This window comes from Arabidopsis lyrata, assembly GCF_000004255.2.
Source record: "Arabidopsis lyrata subsp. lyrata unplaced genomic scaffold ARALYscaffold_1, whole genome shotgun sequence".
In the NCBI taxonomy this organism is placed as follows: Eukaryota; Viridiplantae; Streptophyta; class Magnoliopsida; order Brassicales; family Brassicaceae; genus Arabidopsis; species Arabidopsis lyrata.
Window position 1 is genome coordinate 2021439 of NW_003302555.1, and position 19512 is coordinate 2040950.

The 19512-nt window shown below is 34.9% G+C and overlaps 5 protein-coding genes across 5 annotated transcripts; all 5 read right to left on the minus strand.

The window, feature by feature from the left end:
• Nucleotides 1–45: 45 nt before the first annotated feature.
• On the minus strand, nucleotides 46–2429 carry LOC9325623 (polygalacturonase). Its single transcript, XM_002892259.2, has 4 exons — nucleotides 1645–2429; nucleotides 989–1278; nucleotides 624–852; nucleotides 46–522 (listed from the first exon to the last, which is right to left on the minus strand). The coding sequence occupies exons 1-4, from the start codon at nucleotides 2080–2082 to the stop codon at nucleotides 295–297; spliced, it is 1185 nt and encodes a 394-aa protein (XP_002892305.1). The 5' UTR covers nucleotides 2083–2429; the 3' UTR covers nucleotides 46–294.
• Nucleotides 2430–4911: 2482 nt separating this feature from the next.
• Nucleotides 4912–7612, minus strand: LOC9328368 (polygalacturonase). The gene is made up of 4 exons (XM_002892260.2): nucleotides 6590–7612; nucleotides 6009–6298; nucleotides 5625–5853; nucleotides 4912–5542 (listed from the first exon to the last, which is right to left on the minus strand). Exons 1-4 carry the CDS (start codon nucleotides 7025–7027, stop codon nucleotides 5315–5317), a joined length of 1185 nt encoding a protein of 394 aa, XP_002892306.1. The 5' UTR covers nucleotides 7028–7612; the 3' UTR covers nucleotides 4912–5314.
• A 483-nt stretch (nucleotides 7613–8095) lies between these two features.
• LOC110225183 (pentatricopeptide repeat-containing protein At1g05670, mitochondrial) lies at nucleotides 8096–11841 on the minus strand. The gene is made up of 3 exons (XM_021014210.1): nucleotides 8935–11841; nucleotides 8761–8851; nucleotides 8096–8405 (listed from the first exon to the last, which is right to left on the minus strand). Exon 1 carries the CDS (start codon nucleotides 11592–11594, stop codon nucleotides 9369–9371), a length of 2226 nt encoding a protein of 741 aa, XP_020869869.1. The 5' UTR covers nucleotides 11595–11841; the 3' UTR covers nucleotides 8096–8405; nucleotides 8761–8851; nucleotides 8935–9368.
• Nucleotides 11842–14805: 2964 nt separating this feature from the next.
• Nucleotides 14806–16730, minus strand: LOC9328369 (UDP-glycosyltransferase 74E1). Its single transcript, XM_021015352.1, has 2 exons — nucleotides 16036–16730; nucleotides 14806–15742 (listed from the first exon to the last, which is right to left on the minus strand). The coding sequence occupies exons 1-2, from the start codon at nucleotides 16678–16680 to the stop codon at nucleotides 15029–15031; spliced, it is 1359 nt and encodes a 452-aa protein (XP_020871011.1). The 5' UTR covers nucleotides 16681–16730; the 3' UTR covers nucleotides 14806–15028.
• Nucleotides 16731–17288: 558 nt separating this feature from the next.
• Nucleotides 17289–18928, minus strand: LOC9328370 (UDP-glycosyltransferase 74E2). Its single transcript, XM_021015356.1, has 2 exons — nucleotides 18221–18928; nucleotides 17289–18111 (listed from the first exon to the last, which is right to left on the minus strand). The coding sequence occupies exons 1-2, from the start codon at nucleotides 18920–18922 to the stop codon at nucleotides 17395–17397; spliced, it is 1419 nt and encodes a 472-aa protein (XP_020871015.1). The 5' UTR covers nucleotides 18923–18928; the 3' UTR covers nucleotides 17289–17394.
• Nucleotides 18929–19512: the final 584 nt, after the last annotated feature.

Consider the following 19512-nt stretch of genomic DNA (forward strand, 5'->3'; position numbering starts at 1 on the left):
TATTAATTTCGTTAAATTTTCCAAAATCTATAATATTTTTTTATATTCTTTTCCCTAATTTCTTTAGTTTTGTTTTATATTTTTGTTGTCCAAATCAAAGATCAAAGAGCAAAAGCACACAATGTGATGGTGACAACAAGTCAAAGTCTTCTTGAAAATAATATTTTATTAATGAAAAAAAAAAAAAACTACTATATTTTTGTATGTTACAGAAATTGGTGATCATACCTTGTTACAGAAAACTATTTGAAAAATCAGTTCCCTAATAAGATTTCACCGTTTCATCTTACAATTTTATCTGTTTAGACAACTAGTAGGTTGAATAACACCAAGATTTTTCCCAACAGCATTGAAACAGAAGGAAGTAGCAGGGGTTCCTTTGTTGTAAATAAGCTTAATGTCCTGTAATGTGATTCCTGTGCACGGATTGCTCTTGCTACAAGCCAGGTTCATTGCTTGCTGTGTCGCCGACGTTCCTTGTATGTTCTTATAGGTCACTTGGCTTATCTTCACCCCTGAATGCTAATACATACATTAACATAAATCTTTGATTAGTTATTTGAGTACTAAGTCGATATATAGCATAATGGATATGTGTGATCAAAAGTATGATTTGGATATACCTCAGTAGGGCAACCTTGCTTGGAGGGACAGTAGTTTTGGTCGATTATGATAGGGTTTTGGACGTTCTTCATGATTAGGTTTTGGAAGAAGACGTTCCTAACGAATCCGGTACTCGGCCTCGCCCATGACTTTATCCTCACGCCGTTTTGTGTTCCGGTGAATACCGAACTCGATACTGTCACGTTCTCTACTCCGTCTTCGTTTAACTGCTTTGCCAAGCTCCCGATGCTGCGAGTCATCATCACATAATCATATGAGCTATGACCAGAGTGAAGGCATTGCTAGTTTTGAGTTGGAAATTCATGATTCCTCATAATTAATGATATATTTTAATTACTCGAAGAAATTAGACGGTGGTGTATACCTAACCCCGTGACCTGGGCCACAAGCAAGCTTGGAAATAAGGAAGTTGCGGGTCCCCTGACCAATAGCAACACAATCGTCTCCGGTCTGAACGGTGCTTCCGGTGAATGTGACTCCAGTGGAGAATTGAACGGTGAAGCCGTCAGTGTTTGGGCTGTCTCCGGGAGCCACCAGCCTGACGTTACGGACGACCACATTGGTGCAACCGTTGAGGGTCATATGGCTGACCTGGCTGTTCATGGATTTCACTCCACTTATGATCACGTCTTTTGCCGAGTTGAACGATATTGACTACAGTAATTAATATATGCCATTTATTAGTAAATAAGATTATAATTGTCATTTTTTTTTTACCAAAGAATCCATGCCCTTGTCCAAAACTCATTATTATAAAACTTACTATACTAAGTTGGCGTAATTACATATTAAAAAAAATATATGTATTTGAAGTATAGTTGAAAATTTATCAACTTCCTATGTTTTTTAATCGTAAGTAAATAATTGAATATAGATTCTTGACTATTTAATTATTAATAATAATCTATTACTAATATATTATTGCTCTTTTGCATTAAGGTGCTTGCTCTTATGTATGAATATTAGATTGTAGTGTTTAATTATCCACAATAACTTGAGATAGAGGAGAAGCATATGTACCCTAACACCGGGAGGACAATTCTGACCAGATTTCCGGCAAGACCAGAACCCATTAGCTCGAGCGTCGAAAGTCCCACCAACCAGTGAGAATCTGTTAACCTTGTTGAAGAGAATCCAGTAACCGGAATTGCCAAAGGTCCTGTAATCTTCCGGAGCAACGATGGTTCCGGCCACTTGAAATGTGATTTTGCTCTTGCATGGTCCTCCAAACGTTATTACCTTCAACAAAAATGTCCCCGTGGGGACCACCACCGTGGCTGAAGATACCGAGCCACAAGCCCCTTGCCATGCCTTGAGGAATGCTGCGGTGGAATCGGTGACTCCGTCTGGTTTGGCCCCGAAGCTCACGACGTTGAAAACGATGGAGGCGCTGCTCGAGACATCGATGAAGGTTAGAAGTGTGAAGATAAGTGGAAATGTTATAGCTGGTTTTGTCATCTTTTATATGTGAGTTTGAGGTTGTGTTTGTGTTTATGTTTGTGTTTGAATTGATTTGATGCATGGGTATATATAGGGAAAGAGAGCATAATTAATTGGTTCGTTATTGGAGTCTATGGTACAATTAAGTACATATGGAATCTAAATGATAAGAGATTGTGAATTTTCTATGATAGATAAAAGAGTTTACATTTCCAATCATTAGGTGCACACATGGTTGATATCGTACTTTTAGGAGCAACGGTCGTTGTATTAACGATGACATTTTTGCACATTATCAATTTCCCATAAAATATGGGCCATAGATATATGTATATGTATCATATTTTCAATTCTCGATACGTACATACGTGTTGTGTTTATTTATTGATAACAAAAAATAAATGCATGAAATTACTCAGCGTTTGATAAGAACACTAAGTGTATAGAGTTGATTTTTTTTTTTTTTTTTTTTTATACAAACTCCTATTTTACAAACTCCTAAAAGAACTACTATAAAAATAGGAATTTTTTTTTTAATAAAAATTAAATTAATAATATCAACCCTAATCTTTAAAATATTGTTTTCTCCAAGAAGGTAAAATGATCATGGAATGCATCACTACCACAAATAATATAATCTTTAAAAAAGATTATGAAAAATAATCCATACAAATTTGCCGTCTGCCATTTGTCCATTTCCTGCAGCTAAATGCTAATTTCTGTTTGGGAAATATTAGGAAAACTGTCACAATCAAGATTTTCTAATTGAAGGCCAATATAAATAAATATTAACTTGAGCAAACCTTGCAATCTTTCAATTATATCTGTACATATAATATGCACATCACGGTTAATACCGTTATATTGTGAAATAGAATTTAAAATGTAGGTGAAAAGTGATAAATATGTATAAATGACGACATCGCCGCATATTTATATGATACATGACATGTGATCAACTAGCAGTTGACCCAAACAAAAAAAGACTTGTGATTAACTAGCTCACAAATTATTGAAACGGACCCAATCATATTCATTAATCATTATGATCAGAATTACAGAAAGTCAATATCTATATATATATTAGCTAATTCGTTGTTGACATTTTGAATTCAACAGCCATATTCTCTATGGGTATAGTATTCTTGCGCCGCTCTAGTTGAATTCATTGATTGGTGGTTGTTGTGTGTTTTATCTACAGGATTAATAAGAGATTAGACGAGAGAAGAGAAAGCAGTCGAACCGAGAATCTGCTACAAGTTCGAGACCGAGGAAGCAGGTGATTCCCCAATGTAAGAGCATCTCCAATGGTAGACACACATAGAGTGTTTCACCAATATAATATTAATATTTTTATGTTTAATTTATTTAGAAAAATTCACACTAAAATTCTACTTCTATTGGTGAGATATCTCTATGGGTGTCTCATTAATATAATATTTTTATTTTTATATTAAATTTAATTTTTCAATAATATTTGTAAACATATCAAATTATATCTTAAATATAGTCACTCAAACAAAATAATTATATTTTTATAGAAGTAAATAATATAATGAATATTAATAATTTTAAAAATATTAATTAATAGTACTATTAATTATAAATAATATATTAAAGAGACTATTATTTTTAAAACCACAATTAAACATAAATTGAATTTTAAACATATAAAACCATAATAAAGATATATAAATTAAACACAAAATTACATATAAAACCATGATAACATAAATTAAAATGCAAATAAAAACATACAAAACAAAAATAGATAATATATGTTTTACTCTTCACTTGATGATGCGCCAAACTTTTGCCATGTATGCGCCAAACTTTTGCCATATGACAAAAGATAACACATTATTTATCAAAATATCAAAATGTTGACAAAATATCAGATTATTCATCTCAGATTTATTTTCTAATATTATAGTATTTTATTAACTAAAATATTAATTTATATTTATATTAACCTTAACTAATATCAATTAAAATTATATTAATAAATAGTTTAAGCTTTTGTATAATGGAACTTGATATATAGATAATTTTATTTTATGAATTGTAGAAAAATAAAAAATAAAAAATAGTAACTTATAAACTATTTAATTGATATTAAAAATCTTAGAGTAATTATATTTTTTTAAAATATTGTTAAACCAATATAAGAGTGACATGTGTATGAGAGAGAGAGTGTCTCAAAGTGTCTCAAATGAGAAATTTGTTTCAAAGTGTCTCAGCTTTTTTGATTAAAAAATTATTTTTCATTTATTTTTGATTTATTTTTATTATGGGTATCTCATGGAGATAGAGAGCGTGAGGGAGCGACAGCATCTTCAGCATCTCCGTCTATATATATATATATATATATTCCTTTTGTTTTCTATTTAATTACTAGTTTCGTTAAATTTCCAAAATCTATAATCTTTTTTCTTTTAAATTAAAATTCATGAATAATCATTTCAATTGTGGAAGCCATCTTGGCCCATTGGTTGACCAAAGGTTAATTAATGCTTCTACACTAAGAGGTCTGGGGTTCGAGTCCCAGATATTGCGATTTATTAATAAATTTGCAGATTAAAGGAGGCAAGTGTGCAGGAGATCTCCAGCGAAGTACAATTATAGCCGTTCTCTAGGATTCTACGCAGAGAGAAGTGTTGTCTGGTCGTGGATGTCTATATAACCGTTCTCATAATTTGCAATAAATAATAAATCTAGACGTAAAAAAAAAATCATTCCAATTGGGCTTTGTAACGGGCCAATACAACTTCTCGGATTAGAAAAAAAAACGGAAACAGAAGCTCCGGCAAGATTTAGACGGAGAGAAGATAGGAAACTGAACGATCTCTTTTTATTCAATTTCTTCTAGATTTGTCTTATATTTTGCTTTTAAAACAAGCTCTCTGCTGACCAAAGAAAAAAAAAATACAAAGAAGTACAATGTTGTTATGACCAAAGTCTTCCATTTTCTTAGTTATTAAAAACAGTATTTTATTAATGAAAAAAAAAATTAAATAATTTGTGTGTTACAGAGAATTTTTTTTTTAAAGGTGATCAATTTGATACAGAAACAAGAACCTTTGGTACTCTCAAACCGGTTGATATCCCAAAATTATTTGGATCACCGTTCTAATTAATCTTATAATCGTCACGGTAACATTACAATTAAAAGATGCAAGGTCAAATCCCCTAATAACAATTTACCATTTCATCTTACAACAAATAAATTTACATCAAGATATTAATGATATCATCGGTTTAGACAACTAGTAGGTTGAATAACACCAAGACTTTTCCCAACAGCATTGAAACACAAGGACGTAGCAGGAGTTCCTTTGTTGTAAATAAGCTTAATGTCCTGTAATGTGATTCCTGTGCATGGACTGCTCTTGCTACACACCAGCTTCATTGCTTCCTGTGTCGCCGACGTTCCTTGTATGTTCTTATATGTCACTTGGCTTATCTTCACCCCAGAATACTAATACATACGAAAACATTATTTGACTAAGTTGATATAAAATATTGGATTGATCGGATAAAAAAATGCGATATGGATATACCTCATTAGGGCAACCTTCGTGAGTAGGACAATAGTTTTGGTCGATTATGATTGGGTTTTCGACGTTCTTCATGACTAGGTCTTGGAAGAAGACGTTTCTAACGAATCCGGTGCTCGGCCTCGCCCATGACTTTATTCTCACGCCGTTTTGTGATCCGGTGAATACCGAACTCGATACTGTCACGTTCTCTACTCCGTCTTCGTTCAGTTCCTTCGCCAAGCTCCCAATGCTGCGAATCATCACATATATAACATATGAGTTATGACCAATCGTCTACTTATTTGCTAACTTGAGTTTGAAATTCATTACTTTCTCAGAGTTAATAATTTATACTATATTCAAGTTCTACATGAATCATTATGAAAATTAAGAGCGTGTGTATACCTAACCCCGTGACCTGGGCCACAAGCAAGTTTGGTGATGAGGAAGTTGCGGGTACCAGGGCCGATAGCTACACAATCGTCTCCGGTCTGAACGGTGCTTCCGGTGAATGTGACTCCGGTGGAGAGCTGGACGTGGAAACCGTCGGTGTTTGGGCTGTTTCCGGGAGCCACTAGCTTGACGTTACGGACGACTACATTGGTGCAACCGTTGAGGGTCATATGGCTGACCTGGCTGTTCATCGATTTCACTCCACTTATGATCACGTCTTTTGCCGAGTTGAACGATATTGACTATAATAATGCATCAAAGATTTTATGAGATTGGTTTCGCCGGCCAAATTTACTTTTTTTTTATATATATATAATTATGAATAAGGTAGCCAAATAGAGTTCGTTTGATACATAGTAATTAAAAAAAATGTTTGCTTATTCATGTCACAGCCCAATATTTTAGTTGACGTACATAGATATTATATATGTAACGCATAATTATGTAAGCACGCATTTAAATTCAAACTAGAGAGAAAAAACATTAAAAAAAAATTCAAACTAGAGATAGAGGAGAGACCGAAAGAAGCATACCCTAACACCGGGAGGACAATTCTGACCAGATTTCCGGCAAGACCAGAACCCATTAGCTCGAGCGTCGAAAGTCCCACCGACCAGTGAGAATCTGTTAACCTTGTTGAAGAGAATCCAGTAACCGGAATTGCCAAAGGTCCTGTAATCTTCCGGAGCAACGACGGTTCCGGTCACTTGAAATGTGATTTTGCTCTTGCATGGCCCTCCAAACGTTATTACCTTCAATAGAAATGTCCCGTTGGGAACCACCACCGTGGCTGAAGATGCCGAGCCACAAGCCCGTTGCCATGCCTTGAGGAATGCTGCGGTAGAATCGGTGACTCCGTCCGGTTTGGCCCCGAAGCTAACGACGTTGAAAACGTTGGAGGCGGTGCTCGAGACATCGATGAAGGTGAGAAGTGTGAAGAGAAGGGGAAATGTTATAGCTGGTTTTGTCATTTCTTATATGTGAGTTTTGAGTTTGTATTTGGATTGATTTTGATGCATCATGCATGGTATATATATAGAGATAGCATGATTGGTTAGTTATTGGAGTCTATGGTACAATTAAGTACATGTGCGATCTATATGATAAGAATTCTTTTTATGATTGATAAAAGAGTTTACATTTCCAATCATTAGGTTCACACATGGTTGATATCGAATTTTTAGGAGCAACGGTCGTTGTATCAACGATAACATTTTTGCACATATTTATCATATATTTGTATATAAGTATTATTCTTGGTATAAATTTATTTTCTTTTTGGGTGAACAACAATAAGTACGTCCAAAATTTACTCAACGGTTCGTGGGCTTGAGCAATCTTGCAATCGTTCGATTGTATACAATACAAGTCACGGCCAATGTAGTTAATTAGCCATATCTATAAGCCTTTTTTGTATAAACGGTCATGATACCGTTAGTGGATTGTAAAATATGTTTTAAAATGAAAGTAAAAAGTGATAAATATATGTGTACATGACGAGATCATACACATAGAATATATCACATGACATGTGATTAACTAGATGTTGACCCCAAAAAAACATGTGATTCACTAGATGTTGACCCAAAAAAACATGTGATTAACTAGCTCACACATTATTGAAACAAATAATCATATATATCGTTAATCATTATAAACAAATTTACAGAAAGTCAATATACATATGAGCTCATATTTTAAAAATTTATCTTATATTTGCCAGTTATTTTTATGCTTGATTATTTGTTATATGTTTAAATATAATATTTTATTCATTTTGATTATTTATTAAATTTTTAAATCATAAATAAAAATTAAACCAATCAAACAATGACAACTGTCAAAAAGGTATGTTAAAAGCTCCGTTTCTCAACATTTCTCAAATGAGAAACATATCTCAACATTTCTCCTCCTTTTTTATTATATTTATTTTTTTTTAATGATGGAGATGATCTTACTAAATGCTTAGAAGATTCGGATAATATATGTTCGAAGTAATAAAGAAACTTTCAATTAATGGCATGTGAGTGGCGGAGCAGTTGACGGAGAAAGAGGCCGGAGCTCTCGGACTATTAAGCTATAAATTATTATCAATACATGTATCACAAATTTGACAATCTTAGACTCTTAGTAACAATGTTAAACTGTAACATTTTTCAAATATGACAAAAGTATCACAAATACATTTTGCATAATGCACTGTTTCTACATTCTACACTGTCATCATGCACTATGTCCAAACCCCGAGACCTCAATATTACACCAAGAAAATCTTGTTCTTGGATTGGCCTCAAATGTGTAATAATTAGGTTTAAGGTTAAGGACTCCTGGAGATTATTTGGCTCTTGTCTGCAAAATCCGAAAAGAGAGTTATATGTAATACTATAAAGTAGTCAGGAAAAATAAAGACATAAAATACCGAAAAATCTTTCCATCTTCCCAGTTTAACTGTAAGTAGATCAAGAACCCTGAACAAATGTCTCAACTACCATGTTTTCAACTCCATGGATTAATGTTAGAAAATCACACCTACTTATACAAAGATGACTAGTCTGTAACCAAAAATATGTGCGATGAATGACGTAATATCCAATTGAAACAGCCTGAGTGTGCCTAAGACTAGACTGCTACTAATGCAAAGTCATAGCAGATACTATATTAATAATCCAAAAAGAAGAAATAAAACTAGTTTAAGCTCTCTTACATCTTCTTCATTGGGAAGCCCTCGATGAGCATTAAGAACACGATGTACCATGCGATCAGAAGTTGGCGCTACAGGATTAATAAACATATCCCTACAATTAAAAAGCAGGGATAAGCAAATATGTGAGAAGTACGCACCCTTGAATTTCAAGGACCATGGTTTTCTTTTTGTTACCTCGAAGAGCACTAACAGGGTCTACAACTTTGAGATCTGGATAGGAGGCTGATGAAAATCGCCAAAATGGAGCAGTTGCACCAGCATCAGTTCAGTTCTCAGGACAAATCAGTAAGATTGTGAACCTGCAGAAATCCTCACACATAAGGAAATAAACAAGGAAGTTGAAGGAGGACTTCACAGATACTCTTGTCTAAAGATGCAAGTTGTGTTGGCAGAGAAGCAAAATCCTCCTGAAGTGCTGCCGGTAGCTGTTACATGCACAAAAATGGTCATCTGCTAACAGATTTATCAGAAGCTTATACTTGATGTCAATCCAAATAGCTCCTTAACGACCTGATGCTTCTACCACTCCGAAACAGGCATCAATGTTTTCCTTGAAAACCACATTCATTCTCACTAAGGTTAACTTCTGAGTTCTGACCTACCACCAGCTAATTGGCTTCCCTTAGTTGCTCATCTACAAGGTAATTCTCTATTATTTCATCAATAGGATCTACAATTGTATCTGGCCTCTTGCCCTTGTATTTTGTATCACTGAAAAAGTCAAAAATTTCTTTATCCGCAGCTAATCCATCTCTTCTCATTTGGTCAAAAATTTCTCTCGCCTCCACGAATTTCTTCCTCTTGAAGAATCCTTTGATGAGAACGCTGTATGTGCTGACAGAGACACTAAATCCTTTCCCTTTCATTTCTTGGAATAAAAACCATGCTTCCTTCATGTTCCTAGCATTGCAATGGCCTTTAACTAAATTCTCATACGTCTTACCATCAGGTTCTACTCCCCGCGAACACATGTCTTTATAAATTGCAGTTGCTGCCTTCAGGTTATTTCTAATGCAATATTGCTTCACGAGACAATTAAATGTGGTTGCATTAGGCGCTATACCCTTTGCCAACATCCAATTTAATAGCTTCTCACCATCTTCCAACATCCCATGCAAACAAAAACCATTCATTAGAACGTTGAACGTGACAATAGTAGGTTGAAGCCCTTTCCCGAGCATCTCCGTCAAAATCTCTTGAGCCTTATCCATCTCCCCTGATTTACAGTAGGCATCCATTAAGGTTGTATAAGTTACAGTGTCTGCATTAAGTCCCGCAGCTTCAAATTCTCCAACCAGTTTAACTGCCTCCTCGATATTACCCGACTTACATAGACCATTGACAATGGAATTATAAGTAAAAATATTTGGCTGAAGACCTATTTTCCACATTTCATGGAGAAGTTCATTCGCTGAATCTAAGTCCCCTTCCTTACAAAGCCCATCAATTAATGTGGTGTATGTAACAACATTTGGGGAGCACCCTGCCTGAATCATGTGATTGTGGACCCTAAAAGCATCTTTTATATGCCCTGCTTTGCAGTATCCATTCATAAGTTCAGTAAAAGTAATGATATCCGGCTCTAAACCCCTGCAAAGCATTTCATGAAATAGTTTACCAGCCTCCACCATGTCGCCAATCTGACAAAACCCTGATATAATAGCAGTATATGTCAAAACATCTGGTGTAATATCCCGAGAGTGCATCTCATAAAAAAACTTCGATGCAGCCCGAATATCCCCTCGCTTGCAGAAACCATCAACAAGAGTTGTGTACACTATAGTGTCAGGAAGTATGCCCTGCCCTATCATCTCTGAAAAAGCCTCCTCTGCTTCGGCTAGCTTACAAATTCTACAGAGCAAACCAATTATACTACCATAAGTATAAGAATTCGGCTTCAGCCCCTTCTGTTTCATTTTTTCAATGAGCTTCCAAACCTTGTCAAGTTCCCCAAATCTACAGTATCCATTTATCACTGTACTGTAACTGATTACATCAGGGGTGTAGCCCTTCAACTCCATAAGCAGGAGTAGATGGTGGGCTTCGTTTATCCTCCCAAGTTGACAAACAAAATGAATAACGATGTTATAAGAAGCAACATTCCAACAAACACCCACTTCCGGAAATTCCCTGAACACTATAATTGCTGTTGCAGTTTTATTGCAATCTTTCGAAAGACGGGCAAGGTATACGTTGCAAGAATCAACAGATAAAACCAATCCGTAATTCAACATCTTCTCAAAGACTTTTCTCGCCTCAGGGAGCATTCCGAATTCGACGAGTACTTGGAAGAAAACATCGAATACACGAGGATCCGAACCCCAGTCCTTGTAAGTATATACTAAAAGATCAAAAAACTGTACAAAGGATTCAGTAACATTCAACTTTGGTCTCTCCCAAAAACTGCTAATGAGAGACTGAGCCACTTTTAGATCCTTAGACGCCACAGCCAAATGAATAACAATGCAAAGGGATTCAAGGTTGGAGTCTCTGCGGGAGCGAGCCCAATCAAAGAAATCAAGAACCAACCTGTAATCACACTTAATCTTCATCAGAACCCAAATCAAATGATCAGTCTTGAACTTGCATTCATAAGGCTTTAAACTCCGCCTCAGAGGCTCAGCCCGACGCAACTTAATCACATTAGTGATTTGATGTACAAACTCAGTGTCTCTCACTGAAGCTTTCTTTGGTGAATAATCAGGAAAAGGTCTAGTATCGGTTAAAGTTGAGAAACTGAGGCCACGAGACCGAAGTGAAAAGAGCTGAATGAAATTTCTGAAGCCAGAAAGAGTACCTCTCTTCATCAACAGGCCAGTGAATGGCTGCTTCATCGCTCCATCATAAACACCAAAAAATCTCCGCGAGCTAAGTAGATAGTTGAGTCCTGCGGAGAACAATCATTCGCTGAATTCGAAAAAACCCTAAAGTCTCTGCACCAAAAAAACTTGACCCACCCCAAGCGGGTGATGTGTCTTGACGTGTGTTGTAATGAAATTGAAAGAACTTGAAGAAAAATACGAACTTTGTCTTTCTCTCTCTAAAGAGACTCTGAAAATGAAGGGCACGGCGTGCGATTGAAGACGACGATCGATTTTGGGATTTTGGTTGAAACGACATCGTATTTGCGAACGGTCATTTTAACGAACGAAACGATGCGTTTTGGAACTAATAAAACCACTTAAAAGCCCATTAAGCAGATCACTTAGGCCCATATTGACCAACTATACAAACATCATCTCTCTGCTTCCAATAAAAGATGCTCTCTTTTTTTTTTTTTTTGTAAACAAAAGATGCTCTCTTTCTAATGTTTTAAACTTTTAATACTTTTAGGAAGTAAAAATAGTAGACATCAGAAACCATCTTTTTATTACAACAACAACAAAAACTGAAATCCAAATGTATATACATGTGCGTTATAAATATCAAATAGGCCATTTACACTTTCTAACATAACAGTTTCAACAAAACTGAAATCCAAATGTATATATATGTGCGTTATAAAAAAAACCTTATAGATTTAATAGTAATATAAAAATATAAGTTTAAAAACATTTTAAAATAAAAGAAAAATATGTGTTAAAACTTTATATTATCTGTAAACCATATTGAACTTAGAACACCTCTTAGGAGATTGGATGTTGTGTCCAATTAGTTTACACAAAATTTAAAAATTTAACATTTATCAAAAAAACTTAAAGTTTTAATAGTAATATAAAAATATAAGTTTAAAACATTTTTTAATAAAATAAAAACAAGTATTAAAAATTTAAATTATGTGTAAACTCTATTGAACCTAGAACACCTCTTAAGGATTTGGATGTTGTTTCCAATTAGTTTACACAAAAATTAAAAATTTAACACTTATCTAAAAGGGGTTTTTGCAAAAACGCCACTTTTTCAATGCCACTTTTCAAAAATACTCCTTTTTTAAAACCTTATAAAAAATGCTCTTAAAAATATAAGACTTACCCAAATATGTATGTAATATTATTAAAACATACACAAACTACATTTCTATGTATTTAAAATCTTATAAATACTTTATAACTACCTTATAAATGCATTTTAAATACCTTTAAAAACTTTTAAAATATCTTGTAAAACCTTTGAAAAACCTTAAAAATCCTTTAAAATAACTTGTAAAACCTTTAAAAACACCTTATAAAACCTTATAAATACTTGGATCGAGTCTTCAAGTAGTAGTTACAATCCATAAGTACCTTATAAACCTAATAAAACTTTATAAAAATTTCAGATTTAAAAAGGGGCATTTTTGAAAATGGACATCTAAAAGGGGCATTTTTGAAAAGGGGCACACCAAAAGGGGTATTTTTAACAATTTCCCTATCTAAAAACCCTTAAAACCATTTTAAAGAAAATAAAAACAAGTGTTAAAAATTTAAATTATGTAAACTATATTGAACCTAGAACACCTCTTAGGGTTTGGATGTTGTGTACAATTAGTTTACACAAAATTTAAAAATTTAACATTTATCTAAAAAACCTTAAAACATTTTTTAATAAAATAAAAACTAGTGTTAAAAATTTAAATTATGTGTAAACCATATTGAACCTAGAACACCTCTTAGGAGTTTGGATGTTGTATCCAATTAGTTTACAAAAAATTTAAAAATTTAACACTTATCTAAAAAACCTTAAAGTTTAAATAATAATATAAAAATATAAGTTTTAAAACATTTTTTAATAAAATAAAACAAGTGTTAAAAATTTACATTATGTGTAAACCATATTGAACCTAGAACACCTCTTAGGGGTTTGGATGTTGTGTCCAATTAGTTTACACAAAATTTAAAAATTTAACAATTATCTAAAAAAAAACTTTAAAACATTTTTTAATAAAATAAAAACAAGTGTTAAAATTTTAAATAATGTGTAAACCATATTGAACCTAGAACACCTCTTAGGGGTTTGGATGTTGTGTCCAATTAGTTTACATAAAATATAAAAATTTAACACTTATCTAAAAAACTTTAAAGCTTAAATAGTAATATAAAAAATAAGTTTTAAAACATTTTTTCATAAAATAAAAACAAGTGTTAAAAATTTAAATTATGTATAAACCATATTGAACCTAGAACACCTCTTAGGGGTTTGGATGTTGTGTCCAATTAATTTACACTAAATTTAAAATTTTAACACTTATCTCAAAAAAAAATAGAAAAGGAACTTAAAAAAGATATACCTTTGCTTGTGATTGACGAAACACAAGATTTTCAGGTGATGTCGTCGGACGGTCGGAGCCATGGAAACAGAACTAAACACAGATCATGATTTGGTTCTCTACTCGCTCGTCGCTCATTGTCCCTGTCTTCTTGATATCCTCTTTCTCGCTTTCGCATCCTTTGTTGTCGTCGTGTTCTCCTTCGCCATCCTCGTCAGAATCCACCGTCGAGATCTTTGATCGTGTGAAATTAGGGAAGACTTGACATGAAATCGATCTGGATTGACTTAAGATGATGGAGATGATTCACGAAAAGAGATGGTTTCTCTGCTCCGATCAATCTTACGGATGAAGTTAATTGCAGAGATCATCGGTTTACTATATGGATCATCATCGGCAAGCCTCTCTGTATGATATTGGCAGAGCTAATGAAGAGAACTACAGAAAGAAAAAAATGATTTTTGTTATTTCCGGTTTAGGGTTTCGAAGAAGAAGAGAGAATGCAGATTCTCAAGGAAGAAGAGAGAATGGGTGTATTTATAAGTAACGTTTGTTCAATGAAAAAAGGAAATTTGCGATTGTTTCCTTTTCTTATTTGAGTTGCAAAAACAAAAAGGAAATTTATCACAACGGTAACAAAAGATTCACCTAACCGTATTACTTTTTAGAATCATTATATACAACACCAATAATAAACAATCTTGATAATGCATATCCATTTAGTTTGTCCAAAAAATAATAATGATAATGCATATCCATTATAAATTCCACCATAACTTGGTATGGATTAAGGCTTTCTACTAAACATTTCAACAAAACCACACTCTAATCTCTCTCTCTTTTCTTTTTTTTGGGCAAACAACCACACTCTAATCTCTTTTGGTCAAAAATATCACTCCTAAAAACATCATAATTTGTGACTGTCAAAAACTGCAGATCTTTGACGCAAAATGAAGAAACAATGAAAGAAAAACAGAAAAGAAAAGTGAAAATATTATGACAAGTGTTGTGTGTTCTTTCAAAGCTGAGGATTACGTTTCATTGAACCTCTATTCATTTCTTCATTACTTGAAGCAGAAGGATTTAAAGCATAGAAACAAACTCATCGATGCTCTTATCAGAACTACCTCCTTGAGAAACAGCTTCTCGAGCCAACTCCTTCCATTTCTCAGTATTCTTTCTAATCTCTTTACCTTTCTCTCCCTCCATAACTTCTCCCACACGTCTCACAATCTCTCCTCTTCTCACGAACCCATCACCGTTTGCTTTAACCCTAACCCCAACTTTCCACACATCCTCCATGAACTTAGCATTTGTGGGCTGATCTGCCCAATGTGGCATACCAATCATTGGAACTCCCAAACTCAGTCCCTCTAACGTCGAGTTCCATCCACAATGTGTCAAGAAACAACCGATCGATTTATGTGTAAGAACTTCAAGTTGTGGACTCCAGCTCACGATCAGTCCTTTCTCACCAATTTCCTCTATATAGTTTTCTGGAAGTTTGTTTTTCTCCCCGCCTCTCACAACCCACAAAAAGAAATGGCCGCTCTGTTTCAGACCCGCCGCGAGTTCTATCAGTTGATCTTCTTTTAGAACCACCAAGCTACCAAATGATACATAAACAACTGAACTAGGCTGCTTTAAATTTAGCCACTCCATGCATTCAGCGACTTTCGCACCGAAAAGGCTGAATCCGTAGTTTTTGTCTTCAGGCAGTCGCTTATCTAAATACATTGATGGAACAGTTGGTCCTATGTTCAGGACAGGCCACACGCTTTGGACCCACTTCAGCAACTAAAAGCAGCAAAAAAGAAGAAGAATATAAATTAACCATATCACTTAATAAGAAAAAAAAGCTTAAGAGCAAAACATGTCAATTAGTATCACAATTTTTTTGTCAAATCAAATCTAACAAACTTTTGTATTTAAATTTATTATCATAATATCTCGTCTATGCACTTTTAAATTAATAAGCTAAAATCTAACACCATGACACAAATTCAAAGGTATCTATATAAAATAAAGAGATCTAGAAGATTGATGGAATCAATAGATATAATAGAAAGAAAAAAGCATAAACACGGTACCTTTTCTTCCAATTTATCGAAGGTGTTGCATAAAACTATATCAACTCGATCAATGTTTGAGAGCTGATCGATCACAGTCCTTAGTATATATGGGTAAGAGGACGATTCACAGAGGAAAGACGGCAAATCATTTGCATTTAGCATCGGGAACGAAGGGAGAGATGCTAACGTTGAGTGACCGTACTTTGTAGACGGTACAGAGAACGAGCCTTTGAAAACATGATAGTAAATAGCTGAGACAATCCAAGGCTGCGTGAAAAACACGGCACCGCTCAAACCATAAGTATGAGCTACATCAAGAAGCCACGGCATGGTGGAGTCGTACACGAGAGCCCTAGGAGGATTTCCCGACAGTTTCATGTCTTCTATCAGCTTCGGTAAGCTGTTTTTGATGCTGGCTTCCACTCTTTCCATGTAATCATCTAGGTCTTGTGATCGTTCCTCACCTTCTTCGAAACCATTGGAGATGGGGACGACAGCGATTGAGTCGTGCTCTGTTTTGTATGGCGGAGAGGGATTGTCGGAAACGAGGACAAGAGTGAGCTTAAGACCTTTTGAGGCTAAGCGTTTACAGAATTGGGACATTGGAGTTATGTGGCCTTGTGCTGGGAAAGGCAAAACGATAACATGAGATCCTTCTTTCATCTTTTTTTTTTCTTTTTCTTTTGTTCTTACTCTGACTCTGACTCTGTTCTGTGTGGGTGGATGTATATATAAGGTTGGATTAGAGGACGACTTTTATTTTGCGACATCTCTAGTGGTGGAGAAATTTCTTGTGACTACTATCCAAAAAGGTCAAACGTGGCGACCAAGATGTGTGGATTGACCTTTTTGGATTGTAGTCACAAGAAATTTCCCCTACCAAATGACCTTTTGACTGCTTAAGCCGTCACATTAGGATGATGTGTATATTCTATTTTTAAAAACATTCAGGCGAACTCTATAGAATTTTGCAAAATTTAATCCGGCTTGAATATTTATTTATTAAACCCTGGATTTTTAACCTGATATCTTCAGAAAAAAAACTGAAGATATTGATTATACAATATGAAGTAAAACAAAAATTTACCCAAAAAGAATTGCAATGTTCATAGAAAAGTTAATTCTTCCTCTATCCGACACAAAACAAATTACTTCTTTCTTCCTCTTCTTCTTTTTTTCTTTTTCTTCTTTCTTGTAGTTTGTGAAATTTAATACTTTCTATTTAACATTATATTATGGATTTATAAAATTTGGAACTTGGAATAGAGAGATGCCCACAAATGAGAAACTATATTATTACTACAACACAACAACAATAACAATTGGATATGCAAAAGACGATGAGCTTTAACAAGACAATTTCCATCATTCAACAAATTAATAAAACACAGAAACAAACTCATTGATGCTCTTATCAGAGCTACCTCCTTCAGAAACTGCCTCTTGAGCCAACACTTTCCACTTCTCAGCATTCTTTCTAATCTCTTTCCCTTTCTCTCCCTCCATAACTTCTCCCACACTTCTCACAATCTCTTCTCTTCTCACAAACCCATCATCTTCTGCCTTAACCCTAACCCCAACCTTCCACACATCCTCCATGAACTTAGCATTTGTGGGCTGATCAGTCCAGTGTGGCATACCAATCATTGGAACTCCCAAACTCAATCCTTCTAACATCGAGTTCCATCCACAATGGGTTAAGAAACAACCGATCGATTTATGTGCAAGTACGTCAAGCTGAGGACTCCAGCTTACAATTAGTCCTTTCTCACCGATTTCCTCTACATAGTTTCTTGGAATTTTGTCTGTTTCTGTCTCTCTTACAACCCACAAAAAGAAACGTCCGCTCTGTTTCAGACCCGCAGCGAGTTCCAACATTTGATCTTCTTTTAGAATCACCAAACTTCCGAATGATACATAGACAACAGAGTTAGGCTGCTTTGAGTTTAGCCACTCCATGCATTCAGCAACTTTCGCATTGAAGAGGCTAAAACCGTAGTTCTTGTCTTCAGACAGTCGTTTGTCTAAATACATCGATGGAACCGTTGGTCCTATGTTCAAGACCGGCCACAAGCTTTGGACCCATTTCAACAACTACAAGCAGAAAAAATAAAAATTAACCACAATCACATAAACACTATAGATTATATTTTTTCTACAAAAGACATAGACATGTTCCTCTATATGGATATATTTTCTGTACCTTTTCCTCCAATCTATCGAAAGTGTTGCACAACAATATGTCGACTCGATCAATGTTTGAGAGCTGATCCACCACAATCCTCAGTATATTCGGGTATGAGGACGATTCAGAGAGGAAAGACGGCAAATCATTTGCATTCAGCATCGGGAACGAAGGGAAAGATGCTAATGTTGAGTGAGCGTACTTTGTAGACGGTACAGAGAACGAACCTTTGAAAACATGGTAGTAAATAGCTGAGACAAGCCAAGGTTGCGTGAAAAACACGGCACCTCTCAACCCATAACTATGAGCTACATCAAGAAGCCACGGCATGGTGGAGTCGTACACGATAGCCCTAGGAGGATTTCCCGACTGTTTCATGTCTTCAATCAACTTCGGTAAGGTGTTTTTGATGCTGGTTTCTACTCTTTCCATGTAATCATCGAGGTCTTGTAATGGCTCCTCGCCTTCTTGGAAGCCATTGGAGATGGGGAAGACAGTTATTGAGTCGTGCTCTGTTTTGTATGGAGGAGAGGGTTTGTCGGAGACGAGGACAAGAGTGAGCTTAAGACCTTTTGAGGCTAAGCGTTTGCAGAACTGGGACATTGGAGTTATGTGGCCTTGTCCTGGGAAAGGCAGGACGATAAGATGAGATCCTTCTCTCATTTTCTTCTTCTTTTTAATTCTTGTGTTTTTACTGATTCTAGTTTTTGTTGTGTGCATGTTGTAAGTGTGTGTGTATTATGGATGGATATATATATGGTTGGATTAGAGAACGACTTCGATTTGACTACGTCTTTGGTGGGGGAAAATTAATTGGACTAGAATCCAAAAATTGTCTAGGTTCCGTGGCGACCAAGATGTGAGGAACAGTGACCGAGGTCGAAGATAATGCAACCCACCAATCCAACTGTTTTAGTTTACTAGATAATCGTTAGCATGTGACTTTGTGACATATCAATATATAGCAAGCAACATATGTACGTGTATATCAGATTCTTTTTGTCATCTTCCATGAGAGAGAGACTGCTTTCTCAGCTATGTATTACTGTTGATGTCATTGCTTATGCAATCCGGATCCACCCTGTAATATCAATATATAGCACGCAACATATGTACGTGTATAACGGCTATGTATTACTGTTACTCTGTTAGTAACTTTTTTTTTTCTTTTTTTTTTTTTTCTCTGTTAGTAACTTATATAGTATTCACACTATATATGATTATATGTACGTATATTTGACTCATACAAATTCTAGACGAAGCCACAAATCTGGTATAATCAAGAAAACTTTATATATCTTTCTAGTTTT

Coding starts and splice junctions, on each gene's coding strand:
- LOC9325623 (XM_002892259.2), bottom strand. CDS start 2,082: ATGACAAAACCAGCTATAACATTTCCACTTATCTTCACACTTCTAACC. Junction 1,279..1,644: donor ATTGTCCTCCCGGTGTTAGG/GTACATATGCTT, acceptor TAATTACTGTAG/TCAATATCGTTCAACTCGGC. Junction 853..988: donor GGCCCAGGTCACGGGGTTAG/GTATACACCACC, acceptor GATGACTCGCAG/CATCGGGAGCTTGGCAAAGC.
- LOC9328368 (XM_002892260.2), bottom strand. CDS start 7,027: ATGACAAAACCAGCTATAACATTTCCCCTTCTCTTCACACTTCTCACC. Junction 5,854..6,008: donor GGCCCAGGTCACGGGGTTAG/GTATACACACGC, acceptor GATGATTCGCAG/CATTGGGAGCTTGGCGAAGG. Junction 5,543..5,624: donor ACGAAGGTTGCCCTAATGAG/GTATATCCATAT, acceptor CGTATGTATTAG/TATTCTGGGGTGAAGATAAG.
- LOC110225183 (XM_021014210.1), bottom strand. CDS start 11,594: ATGAAGCAGCCATTCACTGGCCTGTTGATGAAGAGAGGTACTCTTTCT.
- LOC9328369 (XM_021015352.1), bottom strand. CDS start 16,680: ATGAAAGAAGGATCTCATGTTATCGTTTTGCCTTTCCCAGCACAAGGC. Junction 15,743..16,035: donor TCGATAAATTGGAAGAAAAG/GTACCGTGTTTA, acceptor TGCTGCTTTTAG/TTGCTGAAGTGGGTCCAAAG.
- LOC9328370 (XM_021015356.1), bottom strand. CDS start 18,922: ATGCACACAACAAAAACTAGAATCAGTAAAAACACAAGAATTAAAAAG. Junction 18,112..18,220: donor TCGATAGATTGGAGGAAAAG/GTACAGAAAATA, acceptor TTCTGCTTGTAG/TTGTTGAAATGGGTCCAAAG.